The sequence below is a fragment of the Atheta coriaria genome, unplaced genomic scaffold (assembly GCF_025399875.1).
Source record: "Atheta coriaria isolate IRGN ID8LTWV9N9 unplaced genomic scaffold, Caltech_Dcor_3.1 hic_scaffold_4_pilon, whole genome shotgun sequence".
NCBI lineage: Eukaryota > Metazoa > Arthropoda > Insecta > Coleoptera > Staphylinidae > Dalotia > Dalotia coriaria.
The window spans coordinates 6,608,305-6,627,806 of record NW_027045446.1 but is presented as its reverse complement, the minus strand read 5'-3'; the positions used below and the strand labels follow the sequence as shown (position 1 = coordinate 6,627,806).

At 37.7% G+C, this 19,502-nt stretch overlaps 1 protein-coding gene across 1 annotated transcript in view; it reads left to right on the top strand.

Moving 5' to 3' along the window:
* The window catches only part of kuz (zinc-dependent metalloprotease kuz), a 32,684-nt gene extending 14,592 nt beyond the window's left edge, over nucleotides 1-18,092 (top strand). Inside the window, 9 exon segments of the mRNA XM_065300266.1 lie at nucleotides 11,972-12,232; nucleotides 13,183-13,377; nucleotides 13,443-13,759; nucleotides 13,892-14,056; nucleotides 14,114-14,494; nucleotides 14,567-15,322; nucleotides 15,384-15,600; nucleotides 15,603-15,833; nucleotides 16,118-18,092. Coding sequence (XP_065156338.1) covers nucleotides 11,972-12,232; nucleotides 13,183-13,377; nucleotides 13,443-13,759; nucleotides 13,892-14,056; nucleotides 14,114-14,494; nucleotides 14,567-15,322; nucleotides 15,384-15,600; nucleotides 15,603-15,833; nucleotides 16,118-16,215 — 2,621 coding nt within the window. The 3' untranslated portion in view covers nucleotides 16,216-18,092.
* The last annotated feature ends 1,410 nt before the right edge of the window (nucleotides 18,093-19,502 follow it).

Below are 19,502 nucleotides of genomic sequence, written 5' to 3'. Positions count from 1 at the left end.
ATTGCTAATGTTTTATGTTGTCTTTATTTACTTTTCCGTTGTATTAGGCATTATTAAATTGTTTTGTTGTCCTAGTGCTTCAGGGATTGCGAATAAAACTGTTTCCGCTCGAGGCACTCGCGCTGTTTCAGTTTTCAAAAATAAAGATTCTGTTGAGTTTTTGTCGGGAGTACACACTAGTTCAGCAAATACTCCGAATTCACATTTTGTTCACATATTGGACAAAATATGTCCTCGAATCTGAAATCAAAAATAAAATTGTTCAAAATACTTTTATCTTAAATCTTTGGAAATAGGTTAAATTAGAAAGTTAAATATAGTCACTATAATAAAATAGAATATTTTAAACGAGTTACACATTGGAAAAGCTGTGAGATAGGTAGAAATCAATATAAACGTGTTTGTGAAATATATTTAATGAAATTGCACGAGGCTTCCTGTTTGATTTGATATTGTAACCAAATTTGGTATAGACCTATCATTTGCAGTGTGCGTCATGTAACAATTTCAAATATATACTATTATTGTGTTTCGTATTTTTGGCCCATAGAAAGTTGACATGCAATTCGTTGAATTTCGGTTGAATTGGGTCACAGGTCGGCACATTACTCGGGCCAGATTGCACCATTCCGGGCAGAGTATGCAAGTCAGTCATATTCAACGAACAGCGTGACTAATATTGATTTTTCAACCGTGGTCAACAAATATATAATAAAAAAATGCACTCGAAATAACATACTTCAAAGTATTTCTCTATATTTCTAATAATTTATCATTCAGGTAATACCAGTAATCAATCTGTTCCTGATAGAATCAAATGTTTAGTCATCCATCGAATTTCAGCGGCAGACTAAATAAATTATTAGCTGCTAATCGCCGGAACGTGTTGCTTGCTTCGTGAACTCCAAGTAAATTCATTGTTCATACAACATATTCTCGCTTGCAACAAAGATGATTCACTCGAGGGCTGACGCACCGGTGGTCGGTGGTGATGGTCGCTGCTGAACAGTTTCAAGCGGCGGGCGGATTTTGGGGGATGGGGACGAGCGGAAGCAGGGAATCGGATCGATATGCCGCTTAATCAGCTCCCAGAAGTAATGACTTGGCTTATGCGCCATGCTGGTGTTTCGTAAATGGGGCAACCCCTTTGCGAGAGGAAACACATTTCCATTTTTCTCATTATTGGTGCCATTTTCATAATTGAGGCGCTTACTCATAGACACACCGAATAATCAACTTCAAACGAAACGAAAATGACTCAATTGAATGTTTACGTGCAGATAATCCTCTGTGAAAGTCAATGAAAACTCAACCAATAATTTACACGAGATGATATTTTCAAAAATTAATTTTTGAATGTTTTTGGTTGTTTTGTATATTTTGGCTTGCCCTGTATTTCTTTTGTGCTTTTATGTTGTGAGTACGCGAGAATGACCCGACGACGTTGCGTACACTTCAAACAATTAGTATGTGGTCGAATAATTGCGTTGTGCATTCCCTTGTGGTCTCGTGTTTCTAGTTTCTCTTGTCCCGCACGCTGCTAATGTTTGAGCGCTTCCAGCATTATCCAAAGTTTGAATTCAATTTCTGCCTTTTATGCTGTGCAATCGCTCACGTCATTGTTTCGTGGATGTAACCACGTGTGACATCCACTTTGTCAGTAATAAAATTCTTAATATCCTATATATTTCCTCAAAAAACAGTAAATGATTTTTATTTAATAAAATTAAATTTTAGTTGCTTTGGGTAATTCTTAACTATCGAATGTACCTAATATTTACCGCTAGCGAAATAAATTAATCTTGAACGTAATTTCCCACTTCTTGGAGTGTGTTAGGAGCAATATCGTGAAAAGTGCAAGTCGAATAAAAGCGTGCGGCGTAAAGAAAGTAGAGCGAGCGTGTTTCCGCACGCGGCCAACATCAATTCTCACTCGCCACCCGCCGCGGAAAAGTGAGCGAAAATTGGAGCACATAAATGCGCAAAAGTAGAAAAGTTGCAGCGAGCGAGCTTTAAAACTTAAAAAGCGCCGTTGCAATACACGCATATAAGCACGATTTTTCTCCTTCCTAGGACTAGGACCTGGAGTTAGCTACTTCTTGTAGTGGTTCCCGGTTTCATTCCCATTCTTGGTCTCGGCGTCGATTGTGTTGTGTTGGAAGATTGCGTGCGTTCTGAGGAAAGTGTATTTCATTTGACGTGTAGGTTTTATTTTCTCTGCACTTTTTCTACTTATTATAATTTCCGCTTTTTGTTAATTTTGCTCGCCTTCTTGAACTGACTTGAGAATAGGGAATAAATTATGGCTTGGAAGGAGTATAAATATTTTCTGTTTTTAGCTTCAACTTTATAAAGAAACATATTAAAACATGTATAATTCAATCTTGTGAGGTTTATGAATTTTATTAAAAGCATTATTGTGTGATGTCATAATTTGTTTTCGCATTTTTCCTGCATTCATCATTAAATTTACATAATTACCTCAGGGTATACTGTTTCCAGTGTTTACCTTGATTTACAATCGCTTCACTGCTATTAATAATAATATCTGCAAGCTTTATGACAGTGTTAACACAAATGTGTACTTGGTTTGCAGTGATAAATACGTGTATTATAAATTTCACCTCGCTGTGCGATATTATTTTATTCCTCCCTTTATAGGCGTGTTTCCCGACACAATTTTTAACAAAATCATAACTAAAACTGGAAAATTTAAATTCTAAAGTTCAACGCACAATTTACATGTCAACTCTTCGAGAAACTCTCGTTCTTGTTGTCCTTTTGCTCGTACATAACATTAACATGTAACAATGTACAAGTCGAGCATCGGAATTTTGCGGTGTGAGGGCGGTCCGTTTTCTTGTAAGTCTTCCTGCTTGTTCGCCGCACAAACTTTCCGGCCAAGTATATAAATAAACGCGCCTCTGCCGCATCTTTTGGGGCGGATGACGAGAGCGTTGGTCGCTTTATGCGCGTTTTGTCGAAACTCGTCAAGATGCTCGTGGCGAGCCGGATGAATGCGAAATGCTAAAAGTTTAAAATGCGCCCGAAAATTTCGCCGACTAAACATTGCATAATGGAGGAAATTATGAGGCGTTTAATAACATATTCAATGGCACAGAAAATTGTAAAGTACGAACAATTAAATTGGAAATCATTTTTAAATATTGTTATAACACCAAAATACACAAAAAAACGTCGCGTTTTTTGGTTGGTTTACAACATATTTAATTAATTCTCGCAGGTGGGTAATAAAGTAAAACATTTTCCCGCTACGTAAATATAAGTTACGAGCGAGCAGTAGCCAATTTTATGTTCGTAATAAATATAATAAATTATTTGTTCATAAACATTCTATGTGAGGTGTTATGCAGTAACGGTTTGTCTACCCTTATTGAAATGTCATCAGACTCAGCTGCATGACACATCTGGACGTGTTACACTGTCTGCGATTAAGGCCGCAGCTCCCTTGATGGTTAATTTACATGGTGACATGGCTGTAGTGTTTAATATTAAACATGTATGCATATAATCATACATGCATAAACATGTCGATAAAACATGTATTAATTTAGAACCAAACTAATACGGTGAATGCAAATTTAATTTATTTATAAAGCAGTTGTTATTTGCTCGAAATAAACATTTTATTGTTTTTAATTTAGAGTTTCTTGCGCTTTATTGTTTTTCTTTCATTTTAGTATGTTGTGCTGTGGGATTGTTAGAATCGAATCGGTATAAAGCCGTTGTCTCCTTGTCGCAACAGTCGGCGATAGCAGACGATTGGGGAACAAAGAATTGTCTGGCTGCCGGTCGTTGCGACGACGGCACTGGCGGAGGCGGCAGCCGGGGCGGAAATATAGCGAGTGAGCGAGAATGGCACGGATGGTATTCGCATAAAATATTCAGACGTTGTTTTCAAAAAAGGAAACATTCCCCGCTTTCACGATCCGCAGAAAGAGCAGCGGTGGAGGAGTAGAGTCGAATATGAACAGCTGCACAAACAGCTAACCAACTATTTCAAAATTGCTTCAATATCTTTTGAAAAATATTAAAAAACAACACGAATTTCTCCCCCAAAAAAAGGTTTACTATTGCAAGCAAATTATTTATTTTGCTGGTTTATTTAAATTTTTAGTTTCTTCTCGCTAATAAGTTGCAAAAATGCAAAATGGAAGGCAAAGGAATCACTAATTGTTATAATAATCTTGAACCTGCTCAATGACCTCATATTCCGACAGGTAATGTTGCATTGTACTCAAAATAGCGTTAAATTAGACAATAAATACAAGGATTTGATAGTATGACAATAAATCATATTATCTTTTTTGTTTCAAACATTATTTACTCGACAAAGTTTGCAAAAAGAATTACGAGTATGTAAAAATGTGAAAAGCTCGAATATAAAATAAAGATGCGCGCGTGAAAAACAGACGAGATCTTTTTAAGTGTTATGTGCAGGTCAGGAAACAAAGAGTCGTTTGGTTGGCTTCAACTGGCAAGACGCACCCGGTCCCGTCTGCTGTGGCGTGTGGAGGCGGCGGACGCGTCTAGTGTGTGCCTCGGCACTTGTTCCGGCACTTGGTTTTTATTACGCCGCCGCCGCCGGTTTTATCAATACCCACTTGTGAATCCGCGCCGAGTTCTTCGGCTAAATGCCGCGCATACGAATAGCGCCAAAAACCCACAACTAAAGTATCCGAAGTAACACAAACTGCGAACAGAAAACTGAAAACTCGACAGAAGCCCACAAGAACGAATATTATACAAAGTTATTTATCGTGTCATCAGCATAATCATGATAATGGCTGCAACGAATAAAATTAAGCGCGTAAAAAAAAACTGGTTCAAACTGAATAAAATATTAGATGAAAATTGTTTTTTAGGTCAGTTTGATTTGGTGTTTGTGCCGGTTTCTTAAAGTTTTTCTTTCCGCGGGATGTAGGGCATGATGGAAATATAATACGCTGCGTGGGAGAGTATCTAGGGGGCATACTGACACGGTTCAACGAAGAGTCCTTTGAGACCGGTTGCTCACCCGACGTGGGAAAAAACGAGAGTGAGGAGTGAACGATGGGTGGCCTACTTTCCGCGAATAGCTATGGCTATGGCAAATAATGTTTGATTTAAACATTAAAACCCAGTATTTTCGTATTTACCAAGTCATCTATCAAGTAATGGCACGAAAATAAATTCACTTTTTAACAGGTTTTGTGCAAAGAAAATCTTTATATTTAATATTTAAAATTCATTGAACAGGAAAATAAACTCGGCGCTTCTTGAAGGTGTTGGTTATGTTTGCTTTGGTAGTTTGTCGCTTGTCTTGCTTTGTTTTGTCCGCCACTGTCGCTGGATCTGCTTTCCTTCTTATCGTTTTGCATGCGCCAGAAGACAAACGTTTTATCTCAGCGTGCTAGAAAAAATAAACAGCCGCCCACTTTCGTCTCCCTTTTTCGTTGTCGCGTGTTGTATTCTGTTTTATTCTTCCATGCGTCTGCACCCCTTCACGGTTGGTCGGCGATAACCAGACAAACAATGGGCCGTTTTGCATAGGATAGCTAGCATTCAGTATTTCTGAATTTTAAGTAATCTACACAATATAAATCGATGATCAGGTCATATCCTAGAGGTAAAAATTGTAATTTTGTATAATTGATACGTGTTTATGCGGTAAATATTATCTTAAGCTTTTGTAATTAATATAAATATGAAACAAGAGTCGATACCGGGAACAATGTTATCGTCATATCATTATTTTCCATTATAGCTTATAAACAACAAATAGTATTACGAGTAAAGAATGAAAAACTATACCAAATGTTTATTTACCTTAAGAAATGTTTGAGCCGTTTGAAAATTAATATCAATTAGAAAATTGCTTCCGAAATAGCGAAATTTGGCCTAGACTTCGTGCAATCGCGCCGTTCGTTATTACCCGTTGGTGGTGGGTGCAAATAAGAATTTATGTTCAAACGTGGAAATGCGGAAAATTCGTAAGTGGGACCAGCACAAGGCAAGCGGGCGCGCTTGCGCCTCGTCGGGGGGCACACAGCGTTGTTTCGTTTCATTTCGGGGTTAAAAGCTTTCTTCCCGCAAATGCGATGGGGAGGAGGCGCACAGGCTTTTCGTTCGAACATAAATAACACTTTGTTATCGGCTGTCGAGATGGTTTTAGAGGCACGGTCCTCGAGTGTTTACTATATGTTAAGCTGAATTTTAATTCCAAAATAAATCAAACTAAAAAATAGTCTTTAAATAAAATAGAATCCTTTTAAAGTGCGTGTGCCGGAAGGGTTGTGTGCTGTTATTACCGCATGGAGTATTATAATAGAAAGCTTTGTTCTTGGTGCAATAGGTAACAAACGTAGTTTCTCTATATATTAGAATCATTTCCGGCGGCGGTAACTTTTGTTAGATTTCGAAAATTATTATTATTTCACCAAAGTTATGTGACCAAAATTAAAACCAGCTGTTTTCAAACAATCAATTTTGACACCTATATATAATATTTAGTTATTGTCATTGCAACCGTCAAATTAACTTTTTTTATTTTATAAAAATATTAATATGTAAAAATATGTATTTTTATTATTTTACATATTTTATTTCCATTGAAATTTGATTCAAGTTTTATTAGTGCATATATATTTTTGATATTACATATTTGATATTGTTGCAATTGAAAAATATTGCTGTAAAAACATGATTTATTTTAATAAATGTATTAATTCAATTTAAAATTTACTTTCCTAAACTCGCATCAATCATATATTGCTCGCAGTATTTTTCCAACTCGGTCGCGCGTGAGTTCGCCTGCAAAAAATCGATGTCGATGTCGAATAAAACGGTTAATTTATTATCATCGCAAAACATCAGCCTCGTGAAGCATAAAAATTGCGTTACTGTTTGCGAACGGGCGCAATATTTGCCTAATCGTCGCACAGCGCGACGCGGTTGTAAAATTTAACAATTAAACACGAGCGCGCGCGCGATGCCGAAAACCGGTGCAATTAAAACTTCATTAACCTCCAACGAACCGAACGATTGCCTTGAGTCTCCGAGACATCGGCACGGCAATAATCCCATGGCGACGATTCCGAATTTCTGTCGTGTATTTACCGAAATTTCACACTCGACACGTCAACATCGAATCGACTTTAACCTCATCACAGGCATCATCAACAAAACGGAAATAGTATACAGAGTGTGCAGATATTTATCCAACTGGTTTATATATAGTGTTAGCTGAATTCATATGCAATACCAGATAGTTATCATTGTAAAGCCGAGTTTGCTTCGTGTTTGAGTCATTGTGTTCAGCGGAAAGTTCTAGAAATTCAAAGTTCATGACTTGAAAATAGAGATTAAGTAAGAACACGTAATGAACACGTCTAGAGGCGTGCGTGTTAGGAACACTCGCGGCCCGTATGCGCGAAGTGAAAATGGTCTCAAAGTCTCGGTTCTCAGGTGCAGTTTCGTTTATTCTTGCAACACGCGATCTGCAAGTAGAGACGCAAAACGTCATTCAATTACTTACACCTCAATCATTCATAATCAAGTGATCCACTGACCTGTTGCACTCATATTAGATCTTTATTGATTGATAAAGGGGTGATGAAAAGTAAATCTCGCTTTTTAAAGACTTATTATCATTATCGATTTTTTTTCTTCATTTTTGGTTAAATGGATATATAAAACATGCTGTAACTTGCTGTAGTGCTTCCCAAGCCGTAAAAAGGCGCATTAATCGTCTGATTGAATATCTGGGTCGGCGCGTCGCGCGTTTTCATCGAGTTTGCATTATTTCCTTCAATTTGTTATTACCGGTCGGCGTGTACTATTGCACATGGAGCCGTCGAAGCAATAACTTCCAGCTCTCTCATTTGCGATGAACGAGCCGAAGCCAATCGATTTACGTATCGGCGTTACTTTGCCGATTCCATCGATTGCACACACTCTGCAACTCGTAGGCCTATTTATTTAGCTATAATTGAACACATACTGCTGGTTCAATTTCTGAACTATATTGGATCAATAATTTGGAATTTTTGTATTTATTTTTTGATTGTTGTTTTGGAATTATTTCATTTTTATTCCTATGATTTATTACAAATTATAACTTGTAACTTTTGTGGTTTGGGTTTTAATTTTATAATTATAAATATTTATATTCATGTTGGTTTGTGACGGTGGAAACTGGAGCGGTGTCCCCACAATCCTATTTATTCAATTATCCATATTATTGAACCGTAATTAACGCTATGAATGGGCCGGATTGGAAATTGTACTGTTTATTCGTAATTAACGGCCAACCGCATGCAACGCGACCACAACGCGCGCTGATCGCTCGATAAATATAATTAATAAAACTCGAAAACTTCATACATTCCACCGACCGGTATTCTCATCATTCTCGATTGCGTTCAACCAAATTACAAAATTATACCTACGTCGAAAACAAATATTCTCTTGATGAAAAATGGGTGGTTGTCAACTTTGTCCGCATGTTTTTCATATTCGTTGTGACCTCTTTGTATTATTTGTGAGTTTATATTTAAAATATAAACGCAGTTTGGTGGACATTTCTAAATTCATCAAAAACATGCGCTAAAGCTCTGATGCACGCCTTTTAATTACTGGATGAAAGCAATAGTGCAACGATGAACGCGGCGACACCAGTACGACAAAAAAACGTGCTAAATATAATTAAAAACGCGCCGGTTTAATTAGTGGACGTGTTTTAATGGCTTTTTTCAAGTGTCCAATTAGCGGATAAATCGCAGCGATGCACACAAAACTCGATTTGCGATTTCTACGCGCTCAATTGCGTTGGAAAATGGCTGGGGTTTCACTTTATTCGAGACGGGTTTCAATTTTCTATGGTTTTCACTGAAACCACGCGAACGTTAAGATTTCATTTCATGTCTAGTGCAAAAAATTTCACTTCTATCGAAAGTATTCTGTGCGTCTATTCCGCGAATCAACAACAATTGAATTTACTGGTTGACAGAGTTTTTTACTTAGTTCGGACTGAGTAAAAAACGTAAAAAGCGAGTTGACTAATTTTTCAAAGTCGTTAACAATTTAGCAACGGCAATAACTCGACGATGCTCGCAACGGTGAAAGTGTATCATTTATTGTCGGCGATTTAGCAATAATTGCGTGCTGTTATATTACGCTGCTTGCGTAAATTGTGCAATGTTATGGGCACTGTGTTTTTTTTTTGCAATGTTTGTAATAAAAGAAAATACTATGCACTTAATGAGACTTGAAGTGTGCAACGTATGACTCATAATGCAATTTATGTAATCAAGCACGTGTTGAATGCAGTAAAGCTCTCTGGTTTATGTGCAAACATCAAATATTTTCATTTTCGCTTAATATCGATATATTTTCTCTGAATTTACTCCGATTTAAAGAAGTGATGCACATTTTATAACTATTTTTACACCGAAGTAGTTCTATAATAAGTATATAATAAATAAATTATACCTGTGGATTATTTGTTTATATTTACGTGTGTTTGCACGAGTTTAATAAAAATTGCAAAAACAGCGCTGTAAATATTTAAATTCGATGCAAAAATGCGAATTAAATAACTCTTTCGATTGGAGTACTCTCGGCGGATATTGTGTCGCTGTCATTGCGGTAATGGCACCGGAAAATATATAAAAATATAAATAAAGCTAAAAACGCGCGTAATGGATGTGCGCACGTGCTTCGGCCGCTTGTCCCGGCGTCATTTGTGGATTTGCATAAATAATTTACATTTGCAATGCCTATAAAACGAGTTATAAAACGACAATCTATTGGTTTTTATTGTCCGTGCGCATTGTACCTTCATTTATAATTTAAATTCCTATTGGCATTCATTTAGTTATAATCCATTGGATTATTTGAAAGTTTTAAATATATAATTGCGTTTAAGGTGTCTAATTGCATTGGGAAATTGCATTAACTTAGGCGCGCTTTATCGACTCATTAAAACGGCGGTTGTACTGATTACTCGTCTTCCTGGTCCTTGTCCCCGTCACCTCGCCGTTTCTTGTCTTTGCGATGATAACGAGTTCGGACTAATGCATTCGCTTTTTCTTCTTCTTTTTTTGGACGCTTGGCAAGAGTTCGGTGCGAATCTCGAGTTATTCGCCCGCTGCTGCTGCTTCTAATTAAGACGCTTAATGAATAAATGGCATTTTCGGGATGCTCCGCGGAAATAAATTTCAATCAGGCGCGAGAGGCGCGGGAGTTCTTTCATTGTAGTATGCTAGCGTATTTTCGCTCTTCCACGCACGTGGAGTATGCCCGTTACCAGCTCGAAGGAAGTAAATTAAGCGAAATAAGAAAATTACTGGAAATTGAATAAAGGACAAGGAGATGTTTTTAAACGGGAAACAATGAATAAAAAGTACTTGCGCCGTTACTAGCCGCAGGACAATAGTTACGTTCGTTAATTAATTATTCAATCACCAATAATGTAAGTAACAATTTTATTTTGTTACTTATAATCTTGGAATTTTGTAAAATTCCAATTGGATACTAAAAGGTTTTTTTCAACTAATCAATTATAAGCTATGATTGTATATAATTATAATCATTACGTTCTTCACTAATTGAACTAACATTTAATGATATTTAGGTTAATTTCAACTTCTACACTCGCTAAATTGTGCTCAGAGTTAACTTGTGCCGGATTATGGATTGAAGTGAATTATAAATTGAACATTCGAGTCGAGTGGCTGTGACCTTATTAGAGGTACTTATAGTTTCATTAACTTTTAAGCACACAACGGAACATCTTCGTTTCGGATTCAAAATACTTCTGTTTGTGTTTGCCGGCGTCGCGTAGGAGTAAATGTGCATCTTGTAAGTGAGCTACTCGGTTTATCCTCGAGAGATTTCCGCCGATTCACTTCATTTCATTGCCCTCTTGTCCTGTTGGCCTGATTTTGACACCAAAACGTTTTTTGGAGTACTAACATATTGTCAACGTTAACAGTATAAGTAAATATAAATATAAAGTGCGAGAGAATATAAAAATGTAATTTTTTACAATGTGTTAAATTTTTAATATTTTTTTAGTCTTTTTGTTTAACTTTATACTATATTTCACTGTATTGTTTTTCTAGTGTGCAGTATGTTTTACGTTAAAATAATTTCATTATAAATTCATATATAATTCAGAGAATAATATATATCCATGCATAAGCTTATTACTAGAAACCTTGCCCGTATTACTCAGAAAATAAACAAGAACTAGCAAGGTTATTACGAATTTGCGTTAGTATATTACCTGGTACGTAGCAAGAATGATAGCTGAAGTTTGAACAAGTATGATGTTGCTGTTCCAAGGAATGCAGTAATTGAATTAGTGGAAATCCAGAATAATCGGTTGCACGACTTAATTGTAATAATTTCGCGGAAAATTTACGACTTGAAGCAATGTTTTATTTTTTATTTTTAAGAACAATTCTCATGAGTTTACCGTTGAATGTTGATTACATGCGGGATTGCAATCAAATGTTAAAATATCGAAATATTATTAGTGATTTGATTTGAGCAAATATTAAATCGACAATAAATTGCCTTGTATTTGTGGGCTTAATCATTATTGCTCATTGTGCGTGCTGAAATTTGGTCGCGACATGGTTACAAACAACGTTTCGAACATCCGTAATTCCGCACACGGCGGTAATCCCTTTCATCATCATTATCGCTACTTTGTATCGCACGCAAATTCGGCCTTAAATCATTAAAATTGTGCAAACTTGTTGGGAAACTATTTAATTCTCAGCAGCGCATCCCTCTTCTGCGCTCATGTTTCATCCTCTTCATGACCTTGTTCTGTGTTTAATATCGGAATTTCTCCGGGAATGTTTCTAAATTGATTTATATTGCAAGTTGCACCGGTAGTTGCATTACTTGGCTGGATGCAGAAGTATGTAATTAATGTTTATTTTTTTGTTTGTTGCAGCGAATCGTCTCAATGAGTACATCACGCACTACGAGCCGCTGTCCTACGATAGGGCGGACGTGCACAGGGCGCATTTGCGTGCCCGCCGCTCCGTGACGCGCGATCACCAAGTACACGTGGCTTTTCGCGCCTACGGCCGCCACTTTCACATGCGGCTACGACGCGACCTAGGCGTCTTCGCCGACGTCCTCGAGGTGCACGACACTCATGGAAAGCCCATCCATGTTGATGCGTCACACATCTACCACGGTCATCTTATAGGTAAATAATTATGAATTTTTTAATCTGATTAAAATAATAATAAGTTTTTTTTTTTGTTTGGGAATTTACATTTTGAACAAGTTAATTATTTTATTTCTTGCTGATTGCGATATTTCAAGGTTTCAATGTTTCTTCCGATTGTTTTTGTTTTGGCGATTACATTTCGACTCCGATTAAATTCCAAACAACACGCGGTGAGCGCACCGATGCGTAACTACTTAAGTCTCATTACTTGATACTGACAACAGGGCAATGCAATTTGTTATAATGCTTACTGGCGCATGAATATATCTCATTTTTTAATTGAAACCCAAGAGCATATGAAACGTTTTAACAATACACGTAACTACCTACACAAGTCGCTATTATAACAATAACCTTGTAATCGATTTACACATATTGAGCAGCGAATTGTGTAACAGGCAACAGAAATTAATTCCTTATATCTTGAAAAGCAATATACGTGATTGCTTCTTTGAAATTCTATCAAAATTTTTGCGAATTAAATTTTGCGATTCATTGTGACATTCCAAATTGGTTTGAATGCAATGGTAGATTCCTTACCTAATGGAGTCTGAAACTTTAGAGATATAGAAATAAAAATATGGGACAAACAGGCGAGTTTTGCGCTTCTAGGCTGGTTGGACACTTTTTCCGTGCTTTCCTGCTTCCGTTTTTCCGGCGGCGTCGTAGATTTATCTCGCGTTAAGTATGATTGATGACGCGCTTCCTCTTTCAAGTCACTTGCTATTTTCTTCTTCCTGAGATATACAAACTAATCGGTAATAAATCACAAAAAGTGATTCAGGTTCATTGAGTGGATGAAAGCACAGTGAAGTAGCTTAATTGAAGAAGAATTAAAAGTATCGGATTTATCGCGGATCCATTCAAGAATGATTTATTTTAATTAACTGCTTTGTGTTTATTGATTCTTTATCTTCTTGCTACAGGTGAAGCCAACTCGACTGTGTTCGGTTCGCTCATTGATGGCGTCTTCGAAGGGCGCATTCTGTCACCAAAGGGCGACTATTTTGTCGAGAAGGCTCATCACTACTTCCCGCATCATACGCATCCAAATCAGACATTCCATTCGGTTATTTATCATGATGATCACGTGATTGATGCATATCAAAATAATAGGACGGGTGAGTCTAATCAATATGTAAAGATTCTCTAATATGGTACATTGTTTATTTCGTGCGGTATTTAGGTCATTCGAGTGGATGCGGCGTTTCCGACGACGTCGAACAATGGATGACGAACGTGCAAAACTCAGCGGTGGAGGACGAGTCTCCGGCGCCTCCGCCAACAAAAAAGAAGCACAAGAAGGCGAATCCGACGTATCCCACTGAGATTAATTCCGCCAATTACGAAAATGGCCTTAACAAGTATTCGAGGCTCGCCAACGACGAGCATCATCGCGCCAGGCGTGCGACGCGCCGTGGCGACGAAAACAAAAAGACTTGCTCGCTTTACATTCAAACGGATCCTCTGATATGGAGGCATATTAGAGAGAGTTTTCCAGAGGTTTGTCATTTATTTAAACAAATTTTTAAAGTGCGTTTATGCCAAGCAGAATGTTTCCATATTTGCAAAAACTTGGTGTAATAGATGCGGAACCTTAAAGGATGACGATGAATAGATTGATTTATGTTGTAGCACTTGGATCCAAAGAAGGAAAGCGAAGTAAACGACAAAACACGGGAGGAAATACTTTCCCTTATTGCCCAACACGTCACTGCCGTAAACTACATCTATCGCGATACGAAATTCGACGGGAAAGTCGAACATCGCGACATAAAATTCGAAGTGCAAAGGATAAAGGTAACATTTCCGCAGCCATTCTTCTAAATTGATTTTGATATTTATATCTCGTTGCAGATTGATGATGATTCGTCATGTCGGTGCACGAACAATTGCGAAGTGAATCAATTCTGCATGGAGAACATCGATGTGAGCAACTTTTTGAACATCCATTCGCTCGGAAACCACGAGGACTTTTGTTTGGCGTACGTCTTTACCTATCGGGACTTCACAGGCGGAACCCTTGGTCTCGCGTGGGTGGCTAGTGCTTCCGGTGCGTCGGGTGGCATATGCGAAAAGTTTAAGACTTACACGGAAACTGTCCAAGGGATGTATCAGAGTACCAAGCGCTCCCTCAACACAGGGATTATCACTTTTGTCAACTATAATAGTCGCGTGCCGCCTAAAGTTAGTCAACTCACTCTGGCTCACGAAATTGGACATAATTTTGGATCACCTGTAAGTCCTGAATCTAATTGAAATTATTTTAAATTTAGAGTTCGTGCGATAAATTAAACGTGATTATTTTAGCATGATTATCCACCTGAATGTCGTCCAGGCGGAATTGGTGGGAATTATATTATGTTTGCCTCGGCGACTAGTGGTGACCGTCCAAACAACAGCAAGTTTTCCTCTTGTAGTATCGGAAATATTTCTAACGTGCTCGATGCCATCAACGACAGTAAAAAGCGCAATTGTTTCACCGCTTCAGCGGGCGCTTTCTGTGGTAATAAAATTGTGGAGGCTGGGGAGGAGTGCGATTGTGGGTACGACGACGCCGAGTGCAATGACAAGTGTTGCTACCCTCGGTTGTTGAGTGTCGAAGATCGCCGCAATGCCAGCGCTCGTGGATGCCATCGCCGTGCGAAAACACAGTGCAGTCCGTCTCAAGGACCGTGTTGTAATGGCGATACATGCCAGTTCATTTCCCCGTGGCAGCACGAGGTGTGCAAGATTGAATCCGACTGCTACCGTTCTTCAAAATGCAATGGATTCTCAGCAGATTGTCCTGAACCGGAGCACCGCGCGAACATGACGCGCTGCAATAATGGTACTCAAGTTTGCATTAACGGCGAGTGCAGGGGTTCAATTTGTCTGGAATGGAACCTGCAGGCATGTTCGTTGACTTCTCAAGATGTGCCTAACATCGACAAACGGAAACTTTGTGAGCTGGCATGTCAAAACGGCACGGATAAGTGTCGAAGCACCAGCGAATTTGCACATCTTGTTGGGTTGCCAGCGGGTGGGATTAGTTTAAGACCTGGATCACCATGTGACAATTTTCAGGTATGCTTATAACTTTAACTTTGTTTTCGGAGGTATTCACTTCTTTAAATTTTGCTTGCAGGGTTACTGTGATGTGTTCCTTAAATGTCGCGCGGTTGATGCTGATGGGCCCTTAGTGCGACTAATGAATCTCCTGCTGAACAAGGAAACGTTGCTGAACGTTGCGGGGTGGGTGACGGAATACTGGTGGGCGGTGGTGCTGATGGGAATTGGGTTCATCATTTTTATGGGCTTGTTTATCAAGTGCTGTGCAGTGCATACGCCCTCGTCCAACCCGAAAAACCACCCGCAAGAAGATTCAGTGAAACATTACGTCGGCCGATGAATACGCTGCGACGAATGCGGCATCCACACGCCGGCACACATCACGCAGGTGCCACCGGAGGCGGTCATCACGGGCATCATCCCGAAGGTGGCGGGCGCCCAGGTCGCTCAGGTCGATCCACTGCCAATCACGGACCACGACGAGGCTTCGGCGATGGTCGCGGTCAGCATCATAGTGCACCGAAAGGTAACAATACAAATCATATTCATTATTTCCGTCCTTGTTTTAAATTTGTTTTCAATCGCTTAAAACCCTCTACACATTCACGCAAACGAAGAACTTGTTTGATTCAAATTTGATCACTTCAAAAGCACATTTATCATTTTATTCCTTTCATTTATTATTTTCAGTTTTCATTCATTGATCGTCATTTGATCAAATAATTAATGGGTATCTCATGATAACACGAACACAACTAACTTGGGCTCTTCTTTCTGTTTTTTTCCTTCCTGTTTACCAACTACACGCAGATTATTATCCATTAGCGACAGCGCCACAAGCCGGAGGAGGTCGAATGCAGGACGGCTACGCCAACGCGTATCGGAACTTCGAGATGAACAAGGTCTGACACGAGGGGCAGGCCAGGGAGCCTCGCGTCTCGCCGCCGCCCGAGTATGAATACCCCGGCGCTCCCATGGCCAACCTCCACTTTCAAGGGCCGCCCTACGCGGCGCCTGGCTCGTCCGGCACTTAGGCGGATGCAGCTATCTGTGATTGCTACACGAAAACTTGGACGATGGACGCTTGATGATGGCGGGACGGTGCGACAGTGCGTGTAGTAAACCTAAACGGTTGAACAAACGGGTGCATTTTTTGATTCGAAGCGTAGTCACGTTATTATTTCGTTTCAAGCGATGATGCGGCACGTGGTGGGGAATGTCGTAGGCGGATGGATTTTTTAGTTAGGTAATTCAAACAAAATAACTAATTTTTATAATAATTATTATTACTTCAAGAGAAAACCAACTATTTGTATTAGGAGTGACGAATGAGCATAGGAACAAACATGATTCGTTCGTTGTTTAGCTTCCTATCGTAGTTTTATAATTGATGATGAAAAAGGCTGATTTATTACACATTGTTTAGCGATTTTTAAATACCGTTAAGTTAAGTTTACTTTTTGCTCATTGGCGATTCATATGGTTCTCACCTGGCAAACCATTGCGATTTTCCATTTTCACACTATTGAGTTTTTTCTTTTAATTATTATCAGTGATGGCGAACAAATCTTTGATCAAATGCGGACAAATCAAATTTTCCTGTAATTATTGCTATAGATTTTAAGTTATTAAAGTATGCCAAATATATTTATAAGTTGTTTTTTACGCAATAAGTTGTTAAGCCATGATTCAGCGATTTCTGTTCACGGTGAGAACCTAATTTTTACTCGATGCCAACCTAAGCTAGCATCAATTTTTTACCATAAAGCCCATAATTAATTTAGTTATTTATCGATTTTGAACGCATTTAAACGTTGTTTCAACCAAACCATAGTGCACACTATCTAGATGTGCGCCATGTGCATTTACTTGGATACATTTTTAAACATAATTTATGCAATCATTGTTATCAATCTGAACTCTTGTGCGTGTGGCATAATTTCGCTTTGAAAGCGTTAATTTCGTTTGACTTTTCGTAAATTGTGCCACATAATTTTAATAGTTAGCAATACTCTCTATTTGATTGTGAAGTGCGAATGAGAACGTTTTTGTTCACCAATGTCGACCAGCATTTTCGTTTTGCGGGATATATCATAGCGTTACTCGTGTCGTAGATAAGCAGCAGCAACGCGAAAGCGATCTCAACACCGATTTGAATTTCGATTAAAAAGGAGAGATGAATCGATTTATACATTGTGTGCGAAAAGTACGGCTATTTTTGTATATTCAACTAAGGACTATAAGAACTACTACTCGTAAAATAAACAAATTTGCGGACGAACATAAACATTTAGTTGTCATGCATTTGATTGCTTTACTTGTGGACGAATTTGTATTTTATGTAATTCTAAAAAGCATTTTTTTCTCGAAAAACATATTGATTGTTGTTAACTTCAGGCAATTGTGATATATGATTGTGACAAATGAAATTCTGGTTTGCTATATTATTCTCAATTAATTTTAGCGCTTGAAACCAAGATAAAAAAAAGCGCCGAACAAATGTATTGTTACAATTCCGTGGAGTTTTTCGAGGAACATTGAAAACACTGCTAATAAATTGTTCAATTGAATTTGTATTACAAGTATCATTAGACACACAGACATAATAATGATAATAAGTTAAGAAAGAAAATTTAATGAAGGATGAAAACAATGACAAAAATGTGAAATCATTTATATTTGATGCTGAAAATTGTGTATTAATATTGTATAAAACGAAACAAATAATATATGTAAATACTCTAAATGAATTTAGTTGTTTTTCTAATAAAAAATTACAATTAAGTATGAGCTTTTCAATTTTTTTCCCCCAATTCCCTCATGTACTAATTCACTTTCTTGGGGCTTTTCGCAGCATAGTTTCAGAGATTCTTTATACCCTGCATGCGCTTCCAACTTTCTAAACTGTTCGGAAGTAGCCTAAAATGCGCTTTAGAAGAAGGTATCTTTCCGGAATTTGAAAACATGCCCTTTCAACCCTTTAAACGGAAATGTTCTTAAATGCCCTTAAAAAAATCCTTTTTGTTCAAAAGGAAATGTTCTTAAATGCCCTTAAAAAAAATCCTTTTTGTTCAAAAGGAAATGTTCTTCAGGAAAGAAAGGACTTCATATTGTTACTAATTGAAGAATTCTGTACAAGATGGAATAATTATTGAAAAACGACCAAATTTACTTAAAAAAAATTAAAGGAAAGATTTTGTCATAAAAAAGTACATTTTACTTTTGTGTTGCGCAAAGTGAATTTTTACAGAAGAGTTTCATTAAATTAATAATACAATGTTGCTTAGTTTTACATAAAAGATTACCAACGTTTATCCTCCTACAATTTTATCTAGATTTTTGGGGTGGTAGTTGGATTAAAAAACAGAGAGTGGGCCCCGACACGGTGGAATATTTTAAGTCACAAACCTAACTGACTTACTAACAAAACACAAGGTGGCTGGAAAGCCACTAAGCTACTTGGGGTAGATTGCGCAGCGCCACCAGTGAAAGGGCGCCAAACTCAACATTTTGTTTATCAAGAAATAAAAATTAGTGTTTAGTATTCTGATAGCTTATAAAGTTATTAGTTAAATATTTACAAATAATTTTACTCTAGCACTGATCGTTTAGGCCCAAATCACAATTTTATTGGATCACCTGTTTTCTTTAATTATTTTAATTCAAAATTGTTCATTTTGCAATATATATGCCATCTATTAGAAGTTTTCATATATCACGAATATAAAGCCCTTTTTTCTTAGCCCTTTTAGTTTGCGAGATAATCGCAAATTAAGCATTTATTTATGGTGAAGTCGGATTTCGAATAAGTTTGATCCTTTAACACAATTTTTTTTTGTGGAAAAAATTGCGATTTGTGAAGGGTATTTTAATGCACTTTCGAAGGGTTTAGATGGTTAGAAGGATATACACCGTGTAGAGGACCACTTACACTAAAACATGATCGTAAGAAACTCCAAAAATGGATTAGATCACGAGATATAGGGCGTTTTTTACAGCAGGTTTCGAATTTTTTAGAGCAATGCTAATTTATAAACGGCATTTTAGGACACTGCTGAACAATCTTGAGTGTTGAAAATACATGCATTGAATAGAGAGTCTATAAAACTAAAATATGGAAAGAAACTCTAAAAACTTAATTAGTTCACGAAATACTGGGTGTTTTAAACAAAGTGTTTCCAAAATGTTTGATGGA